Raw genomic sequence first — 27587 nt, 5'->3', positions numbered from 1 at the left:
ATCTATCTTTCTATCCATCCATCTCTCTATCCATCTATATCTATATCCATGTTTAATCTATCCATCCATCCGTCTGTCCATCCAACCTCCACACACAGAATGAAAAAGAATTTTTAAAAATGACAACAGTGTAGGCTGTGAGACAACATCATCATGCTTCTACATTCATTTTTCTTCTCTAAAAAAGCTGAATGGTATGTGGACAGTGACAAGTCACATATTCCTTCCCTTGCCTTTTGAGTTCTGCTTCCTTCGAGGCTGCTCTGTGGTCAGGAGACCAATGTCACTTCTAGAGGCCACTTCCGTTTCGTGCTAAGACGGTTCTCGTTTTCCTGCAATTCTTAGTTAAGCTAAGAATGACGCACATCCAGGAAGTTAACAAATTGAGAAACAACAAAGTTGTTCCTTCCTTCTTAATACAGTAAGGGAGAAAGCCAACAATAACAATCTTTTTGAGCCAACTTTTGTAAATCTTTGTAATCTTTCAACTTTATTCTGCTTTTTTACTTTTTCACCCTCCATCTCTGCATTGTATATCATCCTTGAGTCATCAGGATAACCAGTGGCTCATCTCTTCTTCCATCAAAGTGCAATGAGTCCATCCTTGCCCAACGAAATTCAAAACTTTGCTTTCCAAGCTGGGACAGCATCAATGCTTCCTGTCTTTTGGACAGTGCATTTCTATTCTATTCTATTCTATTCTATTCTATTCTATTCTATTCTATTCTATTCTATTCTATTCTATTCTATTCTATTTTTTTTCTTTTGTTCAATAGTGTCCAATTCCCAAGAGATTGCCTGGAACAGTCCCTGCAGTTTTCTTGGCAAGGTTTTTCAAAGCAGTTTGCCATTGCCTCCTTCCTAGGGCTGAGAGAAAGTGACTGGCCCAAGTTCACCAAGCTGGACTAGAATTCACAGTCTTCTGGTTTAACCACTGCACCAAATTGGCTCTTGGGTTATAATAATAAATTCTAATACAAACTAAGCATAAAGAAAGAGAAGATAAGAGAAAGAAGGAGTAAAATGCAAGGAAAGAAAAGAGAAGAAAGGGAAAAGAAGAATACAATAAAGAGAAAAGAAATATATGAAGAAGTGACTTCCAACGTTCATGACAAGTATAAACAAATTTAGTAAATCTTCAGCATCTTTAAAACTACAAACATTTATCTGTTCACCCCATATCCCATCTTCATTCAACAATGTCATTGTGTTGAAGGGTTACAATAGAAATTTTCGAAGGCGGTTGTAGCTGTTTTGCAGCCATACGGTAACACTCTCAACTCTCTCAGATGGCTCCTACAGAATCCTAAAATGTGTTCAACAGTTGATTTTCTGCAAGGGTTCTAAAAAAAAAAAACCTCGTGAAATGTTGATGTTTCTTCTGATTCTGCACAAGACGTTTGTTGTGCAAGAATGCCAGCATCTTATAAGATCCGGTGGATGAGCTGTCAGAGAGTTGCAAAGATTTCATAATTCTGTAACTTTACCCTTTTTCAAAATTGCTTTTGATACCTCGTGTCTAAAACGGTTTAACACCCTCTAAATCAGGCATGTCCAACCTCTTGGCTTAGTTGGGCCTCATTGAGTGAAGAGGAATTGTCTTGAGCCCCATATAAAATGCATAATATAGTTAATGTAGATAAATGCACATAATAATGTTAAAGGTTGGTGAGGCTGCATTATTAGTTGTCCAGGGCCACATGGGGACTGCGGGTTGGACACGCCTGTTCTGAATCATTCCACATTATTCAGAGGTCACTTCCTGGAAGGGGAACTCATCAAATTCGCAGATGACACCAAACTGGCAGGAGTAGCCAATACTCCAAAAGACAAACTCAGGATCCAAAAAGATCTTGACAAACTCGAATCATGGGCCCTATCCAGCAAAATTAGTTTCAATGTGGAGAAAAGCAAAGTCTTACACTTAGGCAGGAAAAACCAAAGGAACAAATACAGATTGGGCGAGACCTGGCTTGGAGGCAGTAACTGTGAGAGAGACCTAGGAGTCCTGGTGGACGATCACTTAACTATGAGCCAGCAGTGTGCAGCAGCAACCAAAAAAGCTAACACAATCCTGGGTTGTATAAACAGAGGCATAGAATCAAGATCACACAAAGCACTAGTACCGCTTTATAAAGCCCTAGTAAGACCACACCTGGAATACTGCAGCCAATTTTGGTCACCATCACAAAAAAGATGTTGAGAATCTGGAAAAAAAATCAGAGAAGATGTTCAAAACTAAGAACTAAGATGATCAAAAGCTGGGAGACCAAAACATACAAAGAACGGGTGCAGAACTTGGGTTTGGCCAGTCTATAGAAAAGAAGAAATAGGGGAGACCTGATAGCAGTATTCCAGTATCTGAGGGGCTACCACAAAGACGAGGAGGTCACATTATTCTCCAAAGCACCAGAGGGCAGGACAAGAAACAATGGCTGGAAGCTGATCAAAGAGAGAAGCAACCTGGAATTAAGGAGAAACTTCCTGACAGTGAGAACAATCAACCAGTGAAACAGCTTATCCCCAGAAATTGTGGGTGCTCCATCGCTGGAAGTTTTTAAAAAGAGACTGGACAATCACCTGTCTGAGATGGTATAGGAGAGGTCCTCCTGCATGAGCAGGGGGCTGGACTAGAAGACCTCCAAGGTCCCTTCCAGCTCTATTCTATTCTATTCTATTCTATTCTATTCTATTCTATTCTATTCTATTCTATTCTATTCTATTCTATTCTATTCTATTCCACTCCACTCCACTCCACTCCACTCCACTCCATTCTATTCCATTCCATTCCACTCCACTCCACTCCACTCCACTCCATTCCATTCCATTCCATTCCATTCCATTCCATTCCATTCCATTCCACTCCACTCCACTCCACTCCACTCCACTCCACTCTATTCTATTCTATTCTATTCTATTCTATTCTATTCTATTCTATTCTATTCTATTCTATTCTATTCTATTTTTAAAGGCCACCTTAAGCCTCTTTAGAGGTTAAGCTGCAATATGATTCATCATCTAGGGTTGGAGGCACAAGGCATGACGCTCTTCACATTCCCATGGGCCTCCCTGTCCCCAACTACTGTATGTTCAGAGGCAAGAATTAGAGAAGCTTCCCTTTCGTTTCCCTTGCATGACAGCACTGCCATAATCATTTCCTGTAAGTCACTTTGGGTTGCCATGAGCAAGTAGGCGGCAATATAAAACTTCCAAACCAACCAACCAACCAGCCAGCCAGCCAACCAACCAACCAACCAACCATTGATTGATTGATTCATTCATTTTCCACACTTTCCAAAATTTCTGACTGGCAGTGCAGAGATAGAAGCAAGCTTGCAACCCTATCCTAAGCGTTGCTGAGACAACATAGGTGAAAAGGGCTGAGCATCAGAAATTTATTATGGAAGAGTTTACTATCTCTATTGTTCACCCTTTTTCGATCCGTCTTTTCCTACACACTGATGTAGCTTCTTCCCTTCATTTGCAGCCTCTTCCTTCTCAAGAATTACAGGTAGTCTTCAGCTTACAACAATTCGTTTAGCAACTGTTTGAAATTGCAACAGCACTGAAAAAAAATGACTTACCGAACGGTTCTCACGCTTACAACTGTTCCAGCAGTAAGGTGACCAACTTTTTTACAATGAAAAGGAGGACACAAATAAATTGAAGAAAAAAATATCGTAAATAAAAGAAACATTGTATTTATTGCAACAATAATACAGAATACGCTATAATATGATAAATGCATAATAAAAACATTTGTAACAATAAAATTTTATATTGTAATTATGCTTACATGCCTATTAATTATTATTTAAATGAGTACTGCACGGGGTGGGTGGCAGAGGCAGGTGTTGCGGGCCAGGTGCTCCAGGACGGCCACGTAGGCACGCATGGTGAGGTGGTGGCAGCGCAGGTCAGCACTGCGTAGACCACCAGCTGGCGTGGTCCATGGAAGGTCAACTGCCCGCCGCGCCCCCGCCCACAGCCGCCCCGCCAGCACCGCTGCCCTGCCGTGGAGAGCCGGCCCCGCGGCTCGCAAAGCACCAGCTGCGCCGGCTCCGGCCCTGCAGCCACCCCCCAGCTGCCCCCAGCACCACCGCCCCCACCCTGCGCATCCCCATAGAGCCAGCCCCATGGCTCACAAAGCACCAGCCGCGCCAGCTCTGGCCCTGCAGCCCCCCCCAGCTGCCCCCCCCAGCACCACCGCCTACCCTGTGCATCCCCGTGTAGAACTGAACAGGGAAGATCAAGAGAAACTTACCGCTCCAGTCTCCTCCAGCTATCTTCGGAATTAAGTAGGAGATGGTGTAGTTGGGTAGCAGTGAGGGGTGCAAAGTTCCTGCAAAGTTTGCTGACCGGATGTTTTGGCGCGCTCAGCAGCAATTCCTATTGGCTTTTGAAAGCCAATAGGGGGAGTAGCACAGCTCATGCAAAAGTTGAAAAAAACCATCAAAAAAAGGTCCCGAAACGCCTTCTGAGTGTTCTATGAGTAAAAAAAAGCCCTGCAGATTAGTCTTCAAATATGGAAAAGGAGGACATCTAGGAGGACACTTTTTGAGGGAGGACAAAACTTAAAAAAGGAGGACTGTCCTCCCAAAAGGAGGACGGTTGGTCACCTTACAGCAGCCCCATGGTCACATGATCAAAATTTGGGGACTTGGCAACCAGCATGTATTTACTACAATGGTTGCAGCATCCCAGGGTCATGTGATCATTATTTGTGACCTTCCCAGTTGGCTTCTAACAAGCAAAGTCAATGGGGGGAACTGGATTCCCTTATCAACCACGTGATTTACTAAACAACCATGACAAAAAAAGGTTGTAAAATCGGATGTGGCTCACTTAACAACTGCCTTGCTTAGCGATGGGAATTCTGATCCCGGTTGTGATCATAAGTCAAAGGCTACCTGTAGTGGCAGAATCCAATGTGACAAGCGTTCATCTGGTTAAACCCTCCCAGGTAGTGGACATCAAGAATAGCCAATAAGACTCCATCTTCCCTAATGAGTTGTGCACTTCCATAAGCCTCAGAGGATATCGTAGCTATAGGATATTCCAGAAGGAAAGAGGGAAAGCCAGTTTGGTCTAATGGTTAAGACATCTATCTAGAAACCAGGAGATCGGGAGTTCTAGTCCCATCTTAGGCATGAAAGTTAGCTGGGTGACTGTGGGCCAGTAAATTAGCTGGGTGACTTTTGGCCAGTTGCGCTCTCTCTCTCTCTCTCTCTCTCTCTCTCTCTCTCTCTCTCTCTCTCTCTCACACACACACACACACACACACACACACACACACACACAGCTCACCTCACCTCACAGGGATTGTTGTTCTGAGGTAAATAGGAGGAGGAAGGAGTACTAGATATGTCTTCACTTTGAGTTATTTATAAAACTAATAGGCAGGATAGGTAGGTAGGTAGGTAGGTAGGTAGACAGACAGACAGACAGACAGGCAGGCAGACAGATAGTCAGACAGACAGACAGACAGACAGATAGATAGATAGATAGATCATGGCCCTCATTACTCTTTTCAAACATAGTTGAGGGATTCGATAACAAAAGGGTTTCTGGAATAAAACTGCATTACTGAGATTCCTGGATTTTTGGGTGCTATTATTGAAAATACCAGACCAGTCTGGGACTGCTAACTGGTTGAATTACACTACTGTGGCTTCCCTAAGAAATCGTGACAAATGCAAGCCATTATCAACCTGGGTAACATGTGAATCTTTTCCCAGAATTCAGTATTAAAAGAAATCTTGGGTCAAGATGTGAATCATAGTTTGTCTTTAAATAGTTTCTCTTTAAAAAAAAATGAATATGTGATAAGTAGGCCAATTATGTTGGCTAAGGACGGTGATGTAAGGGGAAATGGGCTTCAACTCAGTAACCTATTACCATCCTGAGGATGGATTTCGCCAGCCCTCTGCATGTTATTTGCAAATCAGCAGATCTTTCCACTTGCCACAAGCTTTTTAGTCAGGTTTTTACAGAACACTCACAGAGAAACACCCCCACACACACTCTTGTGGGGCTCAAGGGGGCTATAAAATCCATTTTTCCAATCAGCTATCCAGCCCATTTGCCTTATGAGCAGCATGGCTTCCAGTGACAAGCCTCTTTCTGTATTACTTACTGAGGCATATGCAAGGTGCTGCATTTAAGAACCAGCTGTGCACTTCTTCATATCTTTCTTTTCTCTTTATTATATTCTTCTTTTCCCTTTCTTCTCTTTTCTTTCTTTGCATTTTACTCCTTCTTTCTCTTATCTTCTCTTTCTTTATGTTTAGTTTGTATTAGAGTGTATTATTATATCCCAAGAGCCAATTTGGTGCAGTGGTTAAAGGAGCAGGCCAGAAACCAGAAGACTGTGAATTCTAATCCAGCTTGGTGAACTTGGGCCAGTCACTCTCTCTCCGCCCTAGGAAGGAGGTAATGGCATGCTGTTTTGAAAAACCTTGCCAAGAAAACTGCAGGGACTGTTCCAGGCAGTCTCTTGGGAATTGGACACTATTGAACAGAAGAAAAAAAGAATAGAATAGAATAGAATAGAATAGAATAGAATAGAATAGAATAGAATAGAATAGAATAGAATAGAATAGAATAGAATAGAATAGAATGGGATGGGATGGGATGGGATGGGATGGGATGGGATGGGATGGGATGGGATGGGATGGGATCAGAACAGAATAGAAGAAAGGGTAAAAACCTGTAAGCCCTTAACTTACAACCATTTATTTAGTGACCATTCAAAGTTTCAATAGCATTGAAAAAGGTGACAACCGGTCCTCACACTTACAATTATCACAGCATCCTCATGGTCATGTGATCAAAATTTGGGCACTTGGCAACTGGCATATATTTACAATTGCAGCATCCCAGCCAAGCAAAGTCAATGGGGGAAGCCAGGTTCACTTAACCACCAAACGATTCATTGAACTGCACTGATTCACTTAATAACCACGGCACCAGTCCTCCGTCCATACATTTAAAGTAAGTGACCATTGTTATTGTAGTTAATTTTGGCACCACTACTATGGCACCCCCTTTGCAGTATGGATGACTAATTTCCAGCTTTGAGGATGGTTCTCATTTAAACAGAATGAGTTAAATTTGTCTTTTCTTAACCAACAATCTGCTTAGGTTACACCAAAGGTGCACATCTGAATGCAACAGGTGTGCAAGATATTAAGGTGGACGACCACTATGTTGGTTGTTCCTAACCTGGCATGTTCTAAACATGGCTGGAATTATAGTTCTCCAAATAACCATTACTTTGCAACCTTCCTTTGGACCATGTCATCTATTGCCTTTTTATTTTATCAGAATGGGTGGATTAATTTAACTGTCCCTCCTCTGTTATTCTGAGCATGTCTCTGGAGATTCTCAATCATCCAGGTCGTGATTGTCCCAAAGGGGCTGTCAGCTCTGCCCTCTTCAGCTTCGTGGGCCAGGATGAAGGGAACAAGCTTGTAACCTTTTGTGTGGGAACCTCAGTTCTAGCCTGCCTTTCCTGCAGCCAGCAATCTTTAGTCAAAGAACCCGTCATTTCAACAAAACGGAGTTGAGGGTCTTTCTTTCCTACGGACTCTGCTGGGGCAGGTTTAACAGATGCTTTTTCAAAGGGCCACTGATCTTTCTTTGTTTTCCCTTGAAGGGGTTTCGCTTCTCATCCAAGAAGCTTCTTCAGTTCTTTTTTAAAAAAGCACCATTGGGACATTATTCTGAACACGTTACCCCTTTCAGGTGTTCTTGGCAGCTTCCTTAGACCCAACTGAAGAAGCTCATAATTAAAACTTTATCAATACCCTTGTATTTTTGCCAATCTGCACAAGGACAACCTGTACTCTGTCTGCAACTTTGCTTTGACTAGTGCTCCAGGATAACAGCCGATTAACCAATATAATATAATATAAATAATATAAAATAATATAAATTTGCATCAATAGATTCCCTCCCCCCCCCGAAAAGTCTTAATAGTTGTTCTTATTGTGGTTGGGAAATGAAGTATTAAATATCCCCTTCTTGCACACTGCATTGCCAGGAAGAGTCACCCCCAGCACTAGTAATTAATTTTTTTAAAAAAGGAACACTTGCATATTTCACACATTAAGTGTAACTTGTAGTCTGCTTTAAAGGAACTAAATTAAACTATTGTTCCTGGAAACAGCTCATGTCTTTTCGTGAAGCAGATTTCACAAACTCCTGAAGGATAGAGATATTTACACATTCCCGAGGAACAAAAGTTTGCCTTTGTCTAGGGTGTTTTATGTAAGAATGTCTTTTTTTTTAATTTCCTGTTGCCGAGCTCTTGGTCATGACATTTCGTGCAGGTGCAACCTTTCGTACTTTAGTAATTGCCTTTGTACATATTTCTTCTCTATCTCCTTTGAGGTGTCAGGTGTATTGCGAGATCATATCCCTCCTTAATCTCTGAACCAAATAATTGCACTGCCTTGCTTCCCTCCTTCTCTGGATGTTGTGAAACAAGGGGGACCGAGGTGTGTAGATCAGAAGGTCCGTTTTCCATATTCTAGCAGAATAACAGAATAACAGAGTTTGGAAGGGACCTTGGAGGTCTTCTAGTCCAACCTCCTGCTCAAGCAGGAGACCCTATACCATTTCAGACAACTTGGTCCCTTTCCCAAGTCCAAGGATTTCCTTGCAATCTTTATATCTCTTCCTGGTGCAAAGACATGAATGTGAGAGAGGTGCATAGACAATCTTCGAAACCCATTGAATGCCCCCCCCAAATATAAATTAAAACTTTTGTGGAGTCATGTCCAACTTCAACCAATGCAGCCAGAATAACTTGTCAAGATCTGCTATTGCCCTTAGCTGTAGTATAATTAATTTTAACAAAATAACAGATTTCCTTCTAAGGGACCTTAGAAGTCTCCAACCTAAGTTCAAGCAGGAGACCCTATCCTATACCATTTCAGACAAATGGTTGTCCAATCTCTTCTTTAAAATCTCCAGTGTTGGAGCATTCACAACTTCTGGAGGCAAGTTGTTAATTATTCTCACTGTCAGGAAATGTCTCCTTAGTTCTAGGTTGGATCTTTCCTTGATTAATTTCTATCCATTGCTTCTTCTGCCTTCAGGTGTAGAGGTGGGGGCCAGGTAGAGGTCGTGTGCAGCAAACTGCCCTTCCAACGCCTGTGTGCCTCTTCTCTCTACATCAGTGGTTCTAAATATTTTTAATGCCGCGACCCCCAACTGGTCATAAGTCGAGGACTACTCAACCGGTTGTTAGTCAACTGGTGCAGCACCGTTTGCAGAATGGGACTTTTGGCGGGCTCAGCAGGGCAGAGACAGCCTGGACAATTCCTATTGGCTTTTGAAAGCCAATAGAATTAGACTCTATTCAAGAGAGTCTATTCTATTGGCTTTCAAAAGCCAATAGAATAAAAGGGAGTAGCACAGCTAAGGAAAAGGAAAAAAAATGGCGGACTGCGTTGTTTGGCGACCCCCGTGAAATGGTCGTTCGACTCCAAATGGGGTCCCGACCCACAGGTTGAGAACCACTGCTCTACATTATCTCATCCCTACACATCATCATGGTAATGTGGGAAAGTACCCCAGGCTGGTACAATGACCTCACCTGCCTGATATCAGCTAGCATACACCAACAGGATGTTACAGCCTACTGCTCCCTGTTTTGGGCCTCTGGCTTCTATATTCTTAAGGATTGGTAAGGAGTTTAACCAATGAAATGCTATTGCCATGTTAAACTTTTGCTGCTTCTAAAACTGTATAAAAGAATAAATGCTGCCAAGACGGGCAGCCATATTTGCACCCTGCAATGACTGATCACTGATTACTACATTCAGGTACTTTGGAGAACAGCTTGACTCCCTCTTCTTTGGGGCAGCCCTTTATAAGTTGTAAGACTGCTATAACATCTTCCCTAGCTTTGATTTCCTCTTCAGTCACCTCTGTGAACTTGCCTCACAGTTCAAAAGAACAAGATTCCCACCATCATGAGATCATCCTCTGAAATGAAATGAAAAGTCCGTCTATAAAAACATCATGATATTTACTTGGGCTGTAAAACTCACTAGTTCACACAGAGGACACCATCTTTTTTTGACTTGAAGAGGAAAATACTTTGGGGAAGAACTTGGCCGACTTTGGTTACATATTTAAGAAGGGCCAAATATAGGAGCATGTTTTAAGAGAGAGATTTTACTGACCTTAACTTAAATTATGGGGTTTTTCCACCGCATAATCATTGGCAGAAACATCCACAGGGAAGTCAGGAGGGTATCTGTGCAATTAAAGTTGCAGCACACCCTTTTCCCCACACACTGGAGCTTTGATCACACACCCATGGAGCCATTGTGTCCCCAGGGACACCCTGAGCCATTGTGAAAACATGGAGGAGGTTCAAGGCTGCCTGTAGTTCTTCACAGCTTGTTGTTGACCTTGAAATGAGCACTCCAGAGTTCATAGCAGGATGCTATCTTCCCACAAGAAGCAGCTGGCTTATGGCCTCAAAGACACACAGTGATCAAGGGTGTGAGTTGTAACTTGATAATATCAGAAGTGACCCTTGAGGAGAGCCTTGTCAAGAGAGGTGGGATGGTGGTGTTGTGTGATTGAGGTGGAAGCTTTATCTACAGTTTATTCCTCATAGTGCACAATGAAATATCAGTTGTTTAAGATGATATCATGAGTCTTTTTTCCATCACAAACAGCAGAGAAACATGAGATCACCATCTTTCTTCTCCTGCTTTTCACTCAATGCTCAAGAATGAATGCAACGGCCTGGTCCTGTGTGGGGATGGGGATGTTAACCAGAATTTCATTTTTTAAAAATTTCGGTTAAAGTATACAATAAAGGGAGAACCAGTTTGGTGTAGGGCTTAAGTTAGAGACCAGGAGACCATGAGTTTTAGTCCTGACTTAGGCACAAAGCTAGCTGGGTGAACTTGAGCCAGTCACTCTCTCTCAGCCCTATGAAAAAGGCAATGACAAGTCACTACTAAAATACCTTGCCAAGAAAACTGCAGGGAATAGAGGTAGTCCTCGACTTACAATGATTTGTTGTAAAGCAAAGTCACATGGCATGTCGCAACATATCGGGGTTTTTTGGCCATTGCTAGCAATGGGGCGGGCACGGTTTTGCTATGATGCATCCGGCCTGCGGGCCGGCAGTTTGATACCCTATAATGTAAAGCCGTATGTAAGAAACAGGTCTAGTGCTCTTTTACAATAGCACTCAACTTAAATTTACAGAAACCAGCATCAGATCTGACAGCTTTGTAAGAAATCTTACAAGAAACTATTTCCAAGAAACTATGGATGGAAACTAATCAAGGAGAGAAGCAACCTAGAACTAAGGAGAAACTTCCTAACATTGAGAACAATTCACCAGTGGAACAGCTTGCCTTCAGAAGTTGTGATGCTTCATCACTGGAGATTTTTAAGAACAGACTGGATGAGCTCCTCTGAAGGGACCTCCAAATTTATACGCTCTCTTGCTGAGCATGGGATAGTAACTGTGAGAGGACTCTCTGGAGTCCTAGAGGACAATTGTTTATATAAATATGAGCCAGAAGTGTACTGCAGCTGCTGGGCTGCATTAACAGAGGGATAGAATCAAGATTACATGAGGTATTAATACCACTTTACAATGCTTGGGATACTGCATCCAGTTTTGGTCACCACGATGTAAAAAAGATGTTGAGACTCTAGAAAGAGTACAGAGAAGAGCAACAAAGATGATTACGGGACTGGAGGCTAAAACATATGAGGAACGGTTGCTGGAATTGGGTATGTCTAGTTTAATGAAGAGAAGGACAAGGAGGGACATGATAGCAGTGTTCCAATATCTCAGGGGCTGCCACAAAGAAGAGGGAGTCAAGCTATTCTCCAAAGCACCCGAAGGCAGGACAAGAAACAACGGATGGAAACTAATCAGGGAGAGAAGCAACCTAAAACTAAGGAGAAACTTTCTGACAGTTAGAACAATTAACCAGTGGAACAACCTGCCTCCAGAAGCAGTGAATGCTCCAACACTGGACGTTTTTAAGAAGAGACTGGACAGCCATTTGTCCAAAATGGTATAGGGTTACCTGCCTGAGAAGGGAGTTGGACTTGATGACCTCCAAGATCCCTTCCAACTTTATTATTATTATTATTATTATTATTATTATTATTATTATTAACCAGATTCATTTAATAACTGTGTTACTAACTTAATAACTGCAGTGATTCACTTTACAACTGTGGCAAGAAAGGTCGTAAAATGGGACAAAACTCACTTTAAAACTGTCTTGCTTAACAACTGAACTTGTGAGCTCAACTGTGACCATACGTTGAGGACTATCTATATGGAAAGCTGGTATTCCCCCTCTCCCCCTGCAACAAATACTAAAATGTTTTAAATATCTTATTCTTGATGATAATCTCCCTGATGTTATACCCCAAACAGCATTTCACTTCAAAAGCAGCCTGGTATCTTTACAATATGGGTGGCATTTTCAAATTTCCTAATATTTTCCCCCTCCTTTCTATGACTAATTCCAAAAGCATTTGGTTAAAAGTCAAACTGGGAGTAACCTTGGAGCATGCATCCAAGGCCCCATAGTTTTGGACATAACCTATCTTCTTTACTTCTGATTATGACATAGTGTTGTGGGTGATTATGGAAGTTAATCTGTAATATTTGTTGATTGTTGCATTCCAGAGCCCTGCATAGGAGTGGTTTGGCAGTTGGGGTGTGATTTTGAAGGTGAAATGTTTTCAGATCAACCAAGAGCAAAGAAAGGTCTTGTGTAGGGTGTTTTACAACTAAAAGGCAGGGATGGGAACGCTTGGTTTTAAAAATATAGATGCAACAATATGGAGACTGAGTGGAATGGAAAGAATTAGATTTTTTTTTGTATCTTGCATTTGAACTTCGTCCTAATCAAACACAGGACTATTAGGGACATGTTATGATTTCTCAGATCAAAATATCCACAGCGATATTGTGATGGACAATGAAAACAAGGAATCATCTTTAAAAAACTAGAATTTGTTGAATTTAGAATTTATCGAATTTAGAAATATGTGTTTTTTTTAAAAAATAAAAAGTTTGGAGTTTCAAAATAAATAAAAAAACTTTTTCTCTTTAAGGTTAAAGAATTTGAAAGAGTGTAGTGAATTTTCTTAATATAAATGATGATAGTGTGGGAAGTCAGCCCACCCAAGAAAGAAATATTTTGGGGAATATTAAAAAGGCAGAATATATTTCTCCAAAAGAATAATGGAAAATCTTAGGCAGAACCCCCGCCCCAAGTGTCTCTGCCCCAAGCAGAGGCCAGGTCTGTAGAAATGCAGATGTGATAATCCTTTCAGAAAGATTGGAGCCAGGAAGCTTAGAGCTGATGAGATTAGAAAGATAAAAGATCCCTAGAATTAACAATCCCTCACCCCAAAAATCCAACACAGGACATAGTCATCAGCCACAACCCCAGGGAAGCAGGATATGACCTTTGGGACATAATAGGATTAACTGACCACCATTAGAATACCAGAAAGGCACACTGACCCTCAGGTCAAAGTTTATGCCACAGGAACAACTCCAAACAGAAAAGCCCAAGAAGGTATAAAAACCCATCACTCCCAGCTACATGTGGTCAGCTTTCCCAGAGCCATATTTCTGTCTGGCTCTGTTCTTCAATAAACTACAACCTTCTTTCTAAAGCAATCTTCATTTTGTTTATTCTAGGCTTGGACTAGACCCTGATGAAGACTTTTCTTTCAACAATAGTCTACAAATATTAGTAAGTGTTTCTAGAAATATATATATATATATATATATATATATATATATATATATATTATTTCACACAAGGAAAAAAGCAGAGGTGGCTAAGTTGATTGCTTCAACCAAAAAAACAAACACAAACTGCTTCTGGATGTTGTGTTGGACCAAATAAAACTTTGATTTTGGGTTTTTGCTGATTAAATAGGTTTGTTATTATAGAAATGGTTAATACATGTTACTGTGTAAAACTAAAACGTTGAGGCTGTAATGTTATTGTCTTAAAGAGAGTCAGAAGTCAATACTTTTCTCTCTTTTTACTTTTTTACTGTATATTTTTTCCTCTTACATTTTTTCCCTAGTTTATTGCCTTTTTCCTTTGTATTTAATATTCTGATAAACTAATAAAGTATTTGAATATAAGAAAACAAGGAAGCATCCCAAAGACAACATTTTGCTTTGAGAAATTACTTTCGTTTCCCATGTCAAGATTGGATTATGTTTTCCCACATTTTTCAACACTTTGCATCAGGGGTTCTCAATCTGTGGGCTGTGGCCCACTAGTGGGCCATGAGGGGTTTGTAACTGAGCCATGGAAATGGCTGGCGAGCGCATGTGTGCGCATCCTCACTTGTGCAAATAGCGGGTAAGCACATGCTCGCTCGCTCCATTTGTGTGAGTGGTCCTGGTATTAGGTGAGCTCTTGTTAGTACAGTGATTACTTACTCTGTGTAGTTTTGCTCTGTACGTGAACTGTCCTTTTAATTGCCTTTGAAATGACTAATTAATTTGTCAGCCAGAATCTCATGTCAATCAAGCAGCTGTAGAAACACATGAAATGAAGAAATCATGTGACGTGTTAGTATCACTTTATAATGATACACACTTGGAATATTGCATCCAGTTTTGGTTGCCATGATATAAAAAAAAGATGAGACTCTAGAAAGAGTGCAGAGAAGAGCAACAAAGATGATTAGGGGACTGGAGCTAAAACATATGAAAAATAGTTACAGGAATTGGGTATGTCTAATTTAATGAAAAGAAGGATTAGGAGTAACATGACAGCAGTGTTTCAATATCTCAGGGACTGCCATAAAAAAGAGGGAGTCAAGCTATTCTCCAAAGCGCCTGAGGGCAGGACAAGAAGCAATGGATGGAAACTAATCAAGGAGAGAACCAAGCTAGAACTAAGGAGAAACTTCCTGATAGTGAGAACGATTAATCAGTGGAACAACCTACCTCCAGAAGTGGTGAATGCTCCAATACTGGAGGTTTTTAAGATGAGATTGGACAACCATTTGTCTGAAATAGTACAGGGTTTCCTGCTTGCGTAGGGAGTTGGACTAGAAAACCTCCAAGATCCCTTCCAACTCTGTTATTTTGTTATGTGAAATGCTCAAAAATGGATGTGGTCTGGTAGAAAGTACCCCACTACTTTCAGGCAGCTAGTTACCATAGCATAGTGAACAAACCATTTCAAGGAAGCTATTAGGGAAAATGGCAGCTGTATCTAGCCAATGGACCATGTTCAAAAAGACAATTCATCAGACATTTTGGTCTTGCACCAGCCACTTATGCATGGTAACTTTCCAGGAAAGTGAAGGCTGGAGGCATGTTATCTTTGAGAATTACTCACAACTCCTGGGTTGGTTCCCGATAACAAATTGTTAATGGGCCATGCCCTATCCTAGATAGACAATACTGTACACACAGATAGAAAACACAGAAGTCCTAGAGATGTTAATCAGGCTCAGCAAGACTCTTGTTATATATTTTGGCAAAGACCCTCAAAATGCTTTTCCCTGATACCTCTACATGCAGACATAAGGGGGGTACACCAGTTACCGATTCCCTTAAGCACATATATGCCAAAACAAAAACAAAACAGCTCCTCTCCAGCAATCAACATGTGGATAAACAGAGATTAACACCAGAATTAATATCAGACCAAAATCAAGCAGTAAACAATACTGTAATCAAGGAACCATCTCAGACAAATAATCAGACTATAAACCACACCTAATCAGGGAAGTAGCAAGAAGAAAACAATACTCCCACCAATGACAGGGCAAACCACTGTATCTAAACAGAGACCAAACTCGCTCACTTCTAGCACTGATGATGTTACCTAGCTGGGTAATGAAACATCTGCAAGAAAACAACCAAGCTCAGAAAGAATCAAACACAATATGAACATTAACATTTTCTTCAGCTATTCTGCCCACACACCCATGCCCACTGTGCTCTAAATAAAACTGGGCATATATTGTTATGGGATTATATTGAAATTTAAGTCTTAGAACTGGTAAATGGATGGGCAGTAACAAAAAGCTTGCTATTTGCTCTGTTGTGCGTTATTTCCTTCTTTTTACTTCCTTGGAATATTCATGATTCTTTTTGTAAAGTGCTCCACAAAAGAGAAGTACATTTACTTCTGCTTGTCTCATGAAGTCAGGATGAGCTTCAGGCCGAATGGGCATCTGGTGTGTTGATGATGATGATGATAATGATGATGATAACAATAACAAAAACAACAACAACAATAATAATAAAGTTGAAAGGGACCTTGGAGGTCATCTAGTCCAAACCCCTGTTCAGGCAGGAAACCCTATACCGTTTCAGACAAATGACTGTCCAGTCTCTTCTTAAAAACTTCAGTGTTGGAGCATTCATGACTTCTGGAGGGAAGTTGTTCCACTGATTACTTGTTCTAACTGTCAGGAAATTTCTCCTTAGTTCTAGCTTGCTTCTCTCTTTAGTTAGTTTCTATCCGTTGCTTCTTGTCTTGTCCCTCAGGTGCTTTGGAGAATAGCTTGACTCCCTCCTCTTTGTGGCAGCCCCTGAGATATTGGAACACTGCTATCATGTCCCCCCTCGTCCTTCTCTTCATTAAACTGGACATACCCAATTCCAGCAACCGTTCCTTACATGTTTTAGCTTCCAGTCCCCTAATCATCTTTGTTGCTCTTCTCTGTACTCTTTTTAGAGTCTCAACATCTAGAGTCTCAACATCATGGTGACCAAAACTGGACGCAGTATTCCAAGTGTGGCCTTATCAAGGCGTTATAAAGTGGTATTAATACTTCCAGAAGTTGTGTTTTTCCAGAAGTTGTGGCTGGGAATTTCAGGCGCTGGGCGAGCTGCTTTGCAGTGAATTTATCATCATAGGCAATTGAAGTAGAGGTGGCTGGACTTCGTATCTGCCAAACTAATCCCTGATTTGTCTGTGTCATGGGAATCTAAGAAATCTGGTTCCTCATGGGTTCTTCATTTGGGTGGGCTTCTGATTGGTCTGTTTTGAAGAAACTCAAAGAGAATTCATCAATGATGACTTAATCATCCAGGTCAAAGGTGTCTAAAGGTTGAATCATGGCAACTCGACCAAACTTAGTTAATCTGAGATGTTTCATTGCCCATCCAAGCAACTTCATCAGTCAGAGCAAAAATTAATTAGCTGAGAGTCAGAGAGTGGTTGTAATGTACCAACTCTTGCCACATCAACTTCAGGGGTTTCCCCCCAGAATGGCTTGTAAGAAAATCCATTTGTCACTGATTGGCTGATGCTGGCATCACCTCGCTGATATATTGAAGCCAAATTTGGGGAACGGATTACTAAGCAGAAAAAAAAAATCACGCTGTATTAAAAAAAAGGTCACTTTTTTTTTTACAAAAGAAAGAAATTAATACATTTTGAAAATTGATGAACCACCTGCATGTACGTAAATAAAGTTTACTGAAGTTTTCTCAAGTTTACTCAATTTTTTTTTTAAAAATGAGGACTCTGATCAAAGATTGGCGAACAATATTATCGGTCATGAAATAATAAGAGCAGGAGAAGTTCAGGGCGAAAAGGAGCCAAAATACGGAGGTCACTTAGAAAACGTATTATTAAAAGGGAAATTGCAAATAGCTAAGATAAGCAAAAATGGAGAAGAAAACAAGTGGGGAATAAGAGGCTTAGTAAGGATCTGATAAGGGAAAAAAATACATAGAAGAATAGATCTCTATTATTATTCATTATTTATTAATTCATAGAGATCCAACCTAGAATTAAGAAGAAATTTCCTGACAGTGAAAACAATTAGACAATGGAATGACTTGGCTCCAGAAGTGGTGGATGCTTCATCGCTGGAGGTTTTAAACAAGAGACTGGGCAGCCATTAGTCTGGAATGGTATATGGCAGTGGTGGTGAACCTATGGCATGGGTCAATTTCAACTTCTCGTGGGAAAGAAAAAGATCTTGCAAAGTTGGAATTGATTGATAGAACTTTTTAGTCCCACCCAGTCTGCTGTTACCACCGCAGCCACGTCCACCCAATGGGCCACGCCCACCCAGCACCCGATGATGCATAAGTGGGTTTTGGGTTACAGTTTGGGCACTTGGTCTCTAAAAGATTCGCCATCACTGATATAAGGCAGGGCTTTTCAACCTTTTCACCTATTGTACCACTTTTAGGATATGGCAACATCTGAGTACCACCAGTCGCCTAGCAAGATGTCAAATACTTGATGACCCCCCCAAAAAAAGGAAAAAAGTGAAAAAAGTACAGGTAGTCGTCGACTTACAACAGTTCGCTTAGTGACTATTCGAAGTTACAATGGCACTGAAAAAAGTGCCCCCCAAGCCACAGCCGAGTAAGACATCTGCCTGCCCACTCGATGGCGCTCTTCCTCCTGTCTGAGGTTTTCATTGTTGCATTTCTCTTGAGGATTGGCAGTGGGGTGGGGTGGGGTGTGGGTGCTTGGTTTTTATTCCCCCCCCCGTCTGCTGGGTGGTTGCAGCAGGTTTTGGTCACTTCACATGACCCTGGGACTCTGTGACTGTCATAAATATGAATCAGTTGCCAACCATCTGAATGTAAATCACAAGACCCTGGAGATGCTGCAACATTCCAGCTGATCGGCACTTCTTCTGGGCTCAGCAGAAGTGCCAGGATCAGTGCTGCTTTCCAGCTGGAGCCTGGCGCTGATCCTGGCGCTTCCGCTAAGCCCTGACAGCCCTGCAGCTTCAGCCAACTCTTGCTCAGGCTTGTGCGGTGCTGCCACCGGTTCAGCTCATTCCCCTCCCCTGCTACCACTTTTCCAGGATTCTCACATACCACCTGCCAGGTGCCAATGTACCACAGGTGGTACCCGTACCACTGGTTGAAAAGCCCTGGTATAAGGTTTCCTGCTTGAGAAGGGGGTTAGACTAGAAGACCTCCAACATCCCTTCCAACAAATGTTAAATGATAAAGGGATAGATTGGCAAGGAAGAGTAGACAAAGCAAACAAGGAACTATAGAGTTCATGTCAGAAAAACTTAAAATCAAGAATGAACTGCTGTAGATGAAGGAAGCAAAAAAAAGAAAAGAAAGGGAAAAAAAGAAAAAGGCTTTTTTTAAAAAAAGAGAGAAGAATCATTACAATAAGTGTTCAGTGAAGAAGAGACATGGCAATAAAGAAAAGGCAGTTTTTAATTTGCTTCAGTTTAAACATTTGCCCTATGAGGAGGTTGTGAAAAGAGAAAGAAGAAGGATTGAATAAACAGAGAGTCAGGGAACCCCTGGCTTGAATTACTGGTAAATTCTAGGTTTAAATTATATTCTGAGGAACCATTGTGGCAAATGCAGAAGTACACAACACTGAGGAGAAACAAAAAAAACCCCCCACATTTATTGCAATGGTGGATGGGCACCTGCTTTACGAGAAAGAGGAACTCCAAGAATTTGGGAAGAGATTCTTGTGTAGTTCTCAAGGCGAGAAATCCTAGGGACTTTTGCGGGCCAGTTTTAGGGAAGCTGAGCAGGTCCCTGACAGTGATCCTGGGGATATTTCTACTGTTAGACAAAGTGGCCCCTTCAGAGGGCAGGCAGACCAGAAGAAGCCCCTTGTTAAAGATGAAATGTTGAGGCCATCAGACTGCTTGAGGACGGAAGGCGGGGTTTCTTCTAAGTTGTGATTCCCTTGCAAAGTTGCAATTCCCTTGGACTGAACGGAGTGAGGAAAGAGGAAGCTTCTATTCTTTCATTTAGATGAGATTGCAATAACAACAACAACAACCATAATATCTAGGTCAGGGGCAGGTCAGTATAGGTCTGATAGGATTAGGCAAAGAGAGGAGCTAGGGAGAAAAATACAGGGAGAAACAAAAAAGGTGCAGTATTAATTTTGTTAGATTACCGTATTTTCTAGCTTATAAGACGACCCCTGACTTCGGAGAAGATTTGCATGGTTAGAAAGTCGTCTTATACGCCGGAAAATACGGTATTTTCCGGTGTATAAGATGACTCGGCATATAAGACAACCCCCGACTTCGGAGAAGATTTGCATGGTTTAGAACAGTGGTGGCGAACCTATGGCACGCGTGCCAGAGGCGGTACCCGGAGCCCTATCTGTGGGCACACGTGCCGTTGCCCCAGCCTCGCCTCCTCCCATGACCCCCTGCTCACCAGCATCCCCCCCGGAGGAGAGTTGCCCCCGAGCGTGGCCCACACAGAACAGCGCAGCCAAGGACATGGCAGCCAGGCAGCGTAGATAAGACTGTGCCCTCATGCCCCATCCTGCACAGTTGATGCTGCGAGGCGTGGGCAGAGGGCATGGCCATGGTGCTGCTGGGCTGCCTGGGTGATCTGTGGTGGGCCATGGAGGCGGTGAGTGGCCTTGTGGGCAGGTGGGGTGGGGGATGGGGTGGGGGCAGGGTGGGGGTGGAGCAGAGGCGGGGCCAGTTTTGGGGCACTCGGTCTCTAAACGTTTCGCCATCACTGGTTTAGAAAGTCATCTTATACGCCGGAAAATACGGTATCTTCATCACAACTAGCTTTGATCTGCTGGTCTAGCTAAACCTATACAGGTAGTCCTTGCCCACAACTGAGCCCATAATTTCTCTTAACAACTGAGGCAAGAATAGTCGTAAAATGAGCCAAAACTCACTTGACAAATGTCTCACTTAGGACATTTGTCAAGTGAGTTTTGGCTCATTTTACGACTATTCTTGCCTCAGTTGTTAAGTGAACCGCTACATCTGTTAAGTTAGTAACAGCTTCTCAGAAGCTCACAAAATTTGATCACATGACCCTGGGACACTGCGACTGTCATAAATATGAACCAGTTGCCAAGCGTCTGAATGTTGATCACTTGACCCTGGGGATGCTGCAGCGGTTGTAAGTGTGAAAAAAATGGTCATAAGTCACTTTTTTCAGTGCCATTGTGACTTTGAACTGTCACTAAATGAACTGACTACCGGTAAGCAATATCTTCGAGAAATCCTGACAAATTGGTGTCAGATTAGTGTTGAATTGGTGAAGTGTCAGAATCATTTCAAAATGAGATGTGGGAGCAAATAAATTTAATAATAAATAAAAAAATAAGCATAGGAGAACCAATGCCTAAGAAGTGGAGAAAGTAAATCTCTGACCAATTTGACAGGCATCAATACCTGGTAAATTTTTAGAGCAGCTCATGAAGAGGTCGATCTGTAAGCCTCTTGATAATATTGCAATAATTAATAAAAGTCATGCAGAATTTATCAAGAGCAAACCTTGTCGGACTAACCTAATCTGAATTTTTAACCGGTAACCTCCTTAATAGTTTGTGGGAATGTTGCCGTCATAACGTATCTTGATTTCATCAAAGCATTTGAGAACCATAATTCGTTTGGATGAGGAAGCTAGCTAAATGTGGATTTGAAAACTGAAAGGTGTACATGCTGTCTTGAAAATCATACCCCAAAAGTGCTCATCCTTATCAAACTGGAGAGGTATTGAGATGGGGGATGCCTCAGTAAATGGTTTGAGTCTTATTCAGTTATTCTATTCTATTCTATTCTATTCTATTCTATTCTATTCTATTCTATTCTATTCTATTCTATTCTATTCTTCTACTCTACTCTACTCTACTCTACTCTACTCTACTCTACTCTACTCTACTCTACTCTACTCTACTCTACTCTACTCTACTCTATTCTTATCCCTATCCCTATCCCTATCTCATCCTATTCTTAATTTAGTTCCTTATGAACTAAAGCAGTAGTTCTCAACCTTTTTAATGCCGCAATCCCCAACCGGTCATAAGTTGAGGACTACTCAACTGATCATAAGTCGAGGACTGCAGCACCATTTGCAGAAAGGGACTTTTGGCGGGCTCAGCAGGACAGAGACAGCCTGGACAATTCCTATTAGCTTTTGAAAGCCAATAGAATTAGACTCTATTCAAAAGAGTCTATTCTATTGGCTTTCAAAAGCCAATAGAATAAAAGGGAGTAGCACAGCTAAGGAAAAGGGGAAAAAAATGGCGGACTGCGTTGTTTGGCGACCCCCGTGAAATAGTTGTTAGACCCCAAATGGGGTCCCGACCCACAGGATGAGAACCACTGAAGTAAAGGGAATACTTACCAGATCTGCAGAGAATATATACCATTGGGTGGGGTAGCTAGAACTACAGTAATGAGCCAGTACCTGGGAGTTGTGAGGACAGGAAAGGGCAAAACAAACTCGGATTAAAGCTAGCAAGAGAAAGGTATTGTTCTTCCAAAAACATCTGGGCTACAGAAACATTGGTTCTAGTGATGGAACCAGATCGCCTTACAGTTTCCTGACTGAACCAAGGGTGTTCCTCAATTCATAGCTTCCACGAGCCTAAAAGAGTGCCTTTGAGCAGATGTGGCCCTATCTGGACCAGGAAATCCAAGTGATGGTAACTCATATTCATGGCTGTGTGGGTCAACTATTGAAGCACATTCTAGGCGGGGCAGTATTTGAAGGTGACTCAGAAGCTACAACTGAAACAAAATGCATCGGCCATGGTTTACTAGACTCGTTCTTCTTGTTGGTCCAAATTGTAGAAAACAACTGTAACTCTGGGTTAAACAGTTGGATTCTTGGTCTTCTCTAAGCTTGGCTTAATGATGACCAAGCTGCCACTGTTTCTTCTTTCATATGTAATTTCTTTTTTAAATGTGTGAAGTGATTATTTTGTGAATTTAGAATACAGGATCAGGGTGTGTGTGTTGGTTGATTCCTCAAAAATTTTCTTAAAGATTTATGACCAACCAAGAGCAGATACAGGCCCTCTTCCTAAACAGAGCTTTCAGAAATCCCAAACAGGCAAAAATTAAAACATCATTGTTTTATTGATTTGTTCACAGAACATACAGAGTGGAGCCAGTTCATCCTGAATAGTGTTAACATGTAAAGTGCAATTCATAAAAGTGACTTACTAAAGTTTTGGAAATGTTAGTATGGCTGCATCAGCCCTCACAAACTGTTCATACGGTAGTTACACAACAAGGAAACACTATAACAAAGAATGTTCTGGCTTACATACAAATCAGGAAAACAAAAATCAGTCAGATGTTTTTTTACAATAAATAAAAATAAAAGCATCCTTAACTTTTATTGTGCCCATTATCCAGAAGCTAAGAAGTCTTGTCCATCAGCTTCAATGACAACTTTTTTTTAACTTGTCAGTTTTTCTATTCCCCCCCCCCCATTAAATGTACAGTATTGGAGCATCACAACCCTATTTGCAAAATTCCAGAAATCCTAGTTTAATCTTCGCTAAAACGTTGCCCCTTCGCCAAAGTACAAATCATAAAAAGATTCTTGATTTCCAAAATCTAGCCTTCTTCCTATCAGACCAACCAACCGTAGCGTAAATTCTACCTTGCTAGAGAAACACAAAACGTTACAAGAGTTCGTTCCAAATGCATAGTGCAGTACATGAGCAGCATTTCTCACCCTACCTCCCAGTTTCACACATAAATAAAAGTCAGTTTAAATTACATATTATTATTATTATTATTAAATATTAAATATCCCCTTTCCCCCCCTCCTTCAATTTCAGCAACGAGGAATGTCCCTTTCCTGTTGCATAATGCTGTGTGTCAGTTGAGGTCAAGTCTCTGTGACGTCAAGCCTTGCTTGACAGCCTCTGTGCAGGAACGCACAGGCTGCGGTCCAAACCGCCTGTCCCCTTTCTGCATCTTTTACTTCTGCTTTACAAAGAGACTTTTCTGAAGCCCCCCCCCCTCCTCCGAGCACGGCAGTCCCTCCATTGGACTTCTTGGTCCGTTTCTACCTCCAGTGGGAGGGGTGGGTGTCGATCGATCTTCAGAAAGCAGCCGGATTCTGCTCCCAAAAATGGGTGATGTCAAGGGCAGATTCGGAAGACCTGTCCTCTCCCCACGACCACTCAGAAGCATTGGCCACCATGGCGATTTCCACGGAGGAGGCCGATACAATGGGTTGCTGTGGGATTATGGGCTGTTCCAAAGGGACAGGTGGGACCTGAGACTCCCAGCTCTGTAGAGAGCAGCTGGATGTGTTGTCCTCCAGTGTGGCTCCAGCAAGGAGGTCATCCTCTGCAGTGTAGACTTGGAAAAAGACAACGGCGAGGAGGATGAAGAGGAGGGACTTAGCGTAGCTGCGTTCCTCAGTGGGGTAGTAACGCTTCACCTGGAAAAAGAGAACCAAGAAAGGGGATTAGTGACACAGCACCCTGATAAACTCTGCATTTAGTTTGACGCCCCTGCAATGAATTAATGCCCTTTTCCTTGTCATATACGGGGGGGGGGGAGGAAATCCCTCCCAGGGATGATTCTGATTCTAAAAATAAAAGGCACCAGGCCCACACTGGCTGGGGAATTCTGGGAATGGAAGGCCACACAGCTTAAAGTTGCCGAAGTTTGAAAAATACCTCATTAGAAGGATCTATTGCCGCTGTCCCCTGGAGGGAGGATGGTTACAGTCCTACAAAGCAGACAATTTGCCTCCAGAAGCTGTGGGTGCTCCGACCCTGGAGGTTTTTAAGAAGAGATTGCACAACCATTTGTGTGAAATGGTATAGGGGTTCCTGCCTGAGCAGAGGGTTGGACTAGAAGATCTCCAAGGTCCCTTCCAACTCTGTTATTCAGAAAAGGTTGAGGATAGCTATTTAGAGCAGTGTGTTGTTGTTTTTTAAAAAAATCTATGGTGGCTTTAAGACAGTGTTTCTCAACCTTGACAATTTTAAGGCATGTGGACTTCAACTCCCAGAATTCCACAGCCAGCATTGGAGTTGAAGTCCACATGCCTTAAAATTGTCAAGGTTGAGAAACACTGCTTGAAGAGATGTGGACTTAATTCCCAGAATTCCCCAGCCAGAATTCCAGAAGTTGATGTCCACACCTCTTAAAGCTGCCAAGGTGAGAAACACTGATTTAGAGACACCCCCTAAATCTTGCACAATCACTGGGAAACAATCCCCACTAAATACGTATGCTGCTCCTACGGGAGCAGCGTACATGAATTTGCAGTGTGCTAGACCCAGAATGCTTTCCTCGCTGCTCCAATCTTTCTCCAGATCATCCCAGGACAAAGTAGCCATGGATGGAAAGTAATCAAGAAGAGAAGCAACCTAGAACTAAGGAGAAATTTCCTGACAGTGAGAACAATAAACCAGTGGAACAACCTGCCTCCAGAAGTTGTGGGTGGAGAAGTTTGAAGAACAGGTTGGACAACCATTTGTCTGAAATGGGCACAGGGGGTCGGACTAGAAGACCTCCAAGGTCCCTTCCAACTCTGTCACTCTGTTATTCTTGGCCGTGAGGACTTTAAGACGTGGGGACTTCAACTCCCAGAGTTCCCCAGCCAGCAAACATCTTAAAAGGGGTCAAGATTGAGCAAGACAGTCTTGGACTGACCCAGTTACCCTCCCGTTTCTCGGACCGGGCTGCAAACCGTCCCCACGACTTACCACTGGAGGATAGAGAACCTTCCGGGAACGTCTCTTGGACTTGCTGGCCTTAGTGAAGCTCCGGTGGGCAGGCCTCTTCTCGTCCTCCGGGAGAGGATCAAAAGTGAAGTATTGGGGCTCGCTAGGAGCGGCCCTGCCGGAGATTTGAGGCATGCTGAGCTGTGTCAAAGTCGGCTTGCAGGCGTAGCACATGGTCGTCCGACCCCAGGCAGAGGAGAAAGCAAAGCAGCTGAAAGCGTTTCAAACTGAGGAGTCGCTCTCTGCCGGACCCGATTTTATGAACGGGAGAGGCCCCGCCTTCCTCGCCACCCCATTGGCTAAGCCGCTGTAGCAGTAGACAACTCACACGGGAAACTCCCAGCTCAACAGTTTTAGTTCATTCAGGTGTAGGAATGTCACGCACAAGCAACCCCCTCCTCCGGAGAGGGGATGAGGGGGAAGGGAAGGAGATTGGTGCCAGCGAAAGGCTATTGTTTGCAAAACAGGTGTCCCCACGCCCTCTCTGTAGTATACGATACACCACTAAAATACACGGAGAACTCGGCTTCTTTTCCCCAAAGCTAAGGATTTCCTTGCAGTCTTTGCATCTCTTCCTGGTGCAAAAATGTGCGCGCGAGAGAGGTGGGTAGCCAATTTTTGAACCCCGTTGACCGCCTCCCCCGCCCACAAATTTAAACTTTGTGGCGTCGTGCCCAACGGCTTCCAATGCAACGTTAAGCCGCAGCCAGAACGACTTGTCCTTGTAATGGTCTCCAGATCTGCTGTTGCTCTTAGCTGCAGTATAATTTATATCCCACGTTTATTACGTTCATAAACAACTCAAGGCAGGGAACATACCTAAATACTCCCCCCCCCCGCTCCTTTCTCCTCCTATTTTCCCCAGGACAAGCCTGCGAGGTGGATTGGACGGAGGGAGAGTAACTGGCCCAATGCCATCCAGCTGGCTTTCATGCCGGCTTAGACGGGACTAGAACTCACGATCTCCTGGTTTGTAGCCCCGGGGCCTTAAACCAGAGGTCCCCAACCTTTGGGGCACCAGGGACTGGTTCCTTGGAGGAAGATTTTGGAGGAAGATTTTTCCATGGATCGGAAAGTGTATCGTTTTGTGTGCTGCCTGCACCCCACAGATGGGGCTTTGCTTGTTTGTGTGGCCCAGTTGCTGGCATGCCGTGGCCCAGTTCCGGTCCATGGACCAGGGTTTGGGGACCCTTGCCTTAAACACTAGACCAGACTGGCTTTAAAAGAGTAACTCAATTTGGCTGCATTTTAAAGATAGCAAGGGGGCCAGATTAAGGCAAGAGTCTCTCTATGCAATGCCATCAGTAACAAGGACACCCAGTCTGCTGGGAGTTTATCATTCTTCCCATAATTCCTCTCTCCTTTCTTGATGGCTGAATCTTAGCAGGCCTGGCTCAGGATGCTGTGTTGAGGGAGGGAGAGAGGAAGGGAGGGAGGCAGTCTTGCATCAGTCCTGCTAAAGCAGTGGTTCTCAACCTTTTTAATGCCGCGACCCCCAACCGGTCGTAAGTCGAGGACTACTCAACCGGTCGTAAGTCGAGGACTACTCAACTGGTGCAGCACCGTTTGCAGAATGGGACTTTTGGCGGGCTCAGCAGGGCAGAGACAGCCTGGACAATTCCTATTGGCTTTTGAAAGCCAATAGAATTAGACTCTATTCAAGAGAGTCTATTCTATTGGCTTTCAAAAGCCAATAGAATAAAAGGGAGTAGCACAGCTAAGGAAAAGGGGAAAAAAATGGCGGACTGTGTTGTTTGGCGAAATGGTCATTCGACCCCAAGTGGGGTCCCAAACCACAGGTTGAGAACCACAGTGCTAAAGATTCAGACAACAAGAAAAGAGGGAGGAATTATGGGAAGAGTGAAAGATAAACAAGGTAGTCCTCAACTTAGGACCGTCATTGAGCCCTGCAGTGACAGTCATAAGTCATGAAGGTTTTCAATCAGGTGATCACATGACCAGATCCAATTTTGCAATCTTTTCTCTACAGATCGTTGAGCGAATGCAAGAGTTATAAAACAAATATTTTTTTGATCCATTTTTGAAAACCAGAAGTAAATACGGGTAGTCCTCAACTTACAACAGTTCATTTAGTGACCA

General features: G+C 42.7%; 1 protein-coding gene across 1 annotated transcript; it reads right to left on the bottom strand.

Annotated features, from left to right (window-relative positions):
- Positions 1-22847: 22847 nt before the first annotated feature.
- On the bottom strand, positions 22848-25726 carry IER3 (immediate early response 3). Its single transcript, XM_039357165.1, has 2 exons — positions 25470-25726; positions 22848-24190 (listed from the first exon to the last, which is right to left on the bottom strand). Exons 1-2 carry the CDS (start codon positions 25659-25661, stop codon positions 23846-23848), a joined length of 537 nt encoding a protein of 178 aa, XP_039213099.1. The 5' UTR covers positions 25662-25726; the 3' UTR covers positions 22848-23845.
- Positions 25727-27587: the final 1861 nt, after the last annotated feature.

The sequence above is a fragment of the Crotalus tigris genome, unplaced genomic scaffold, assembly GCF_016545835.1.
Source record: "Crotalus tigris isolate CLP2741 ecotype Arizona unplaced genomic scaffold, ASM1654583v1 scf7180000018867.1602434, whole genome shotgun sequence".
Lineage (NCBI taxonomy): Eukaryota > Metazoa > Chordata > Lepidosauria > Squamata > Viperidae > Crotalus > Crotalus tigris.
The sequence above is the reverse complement of the archived record's forward strand: the minus strand, read 5'-3'. Positions and strand labels throughout refer to the sequence as shown.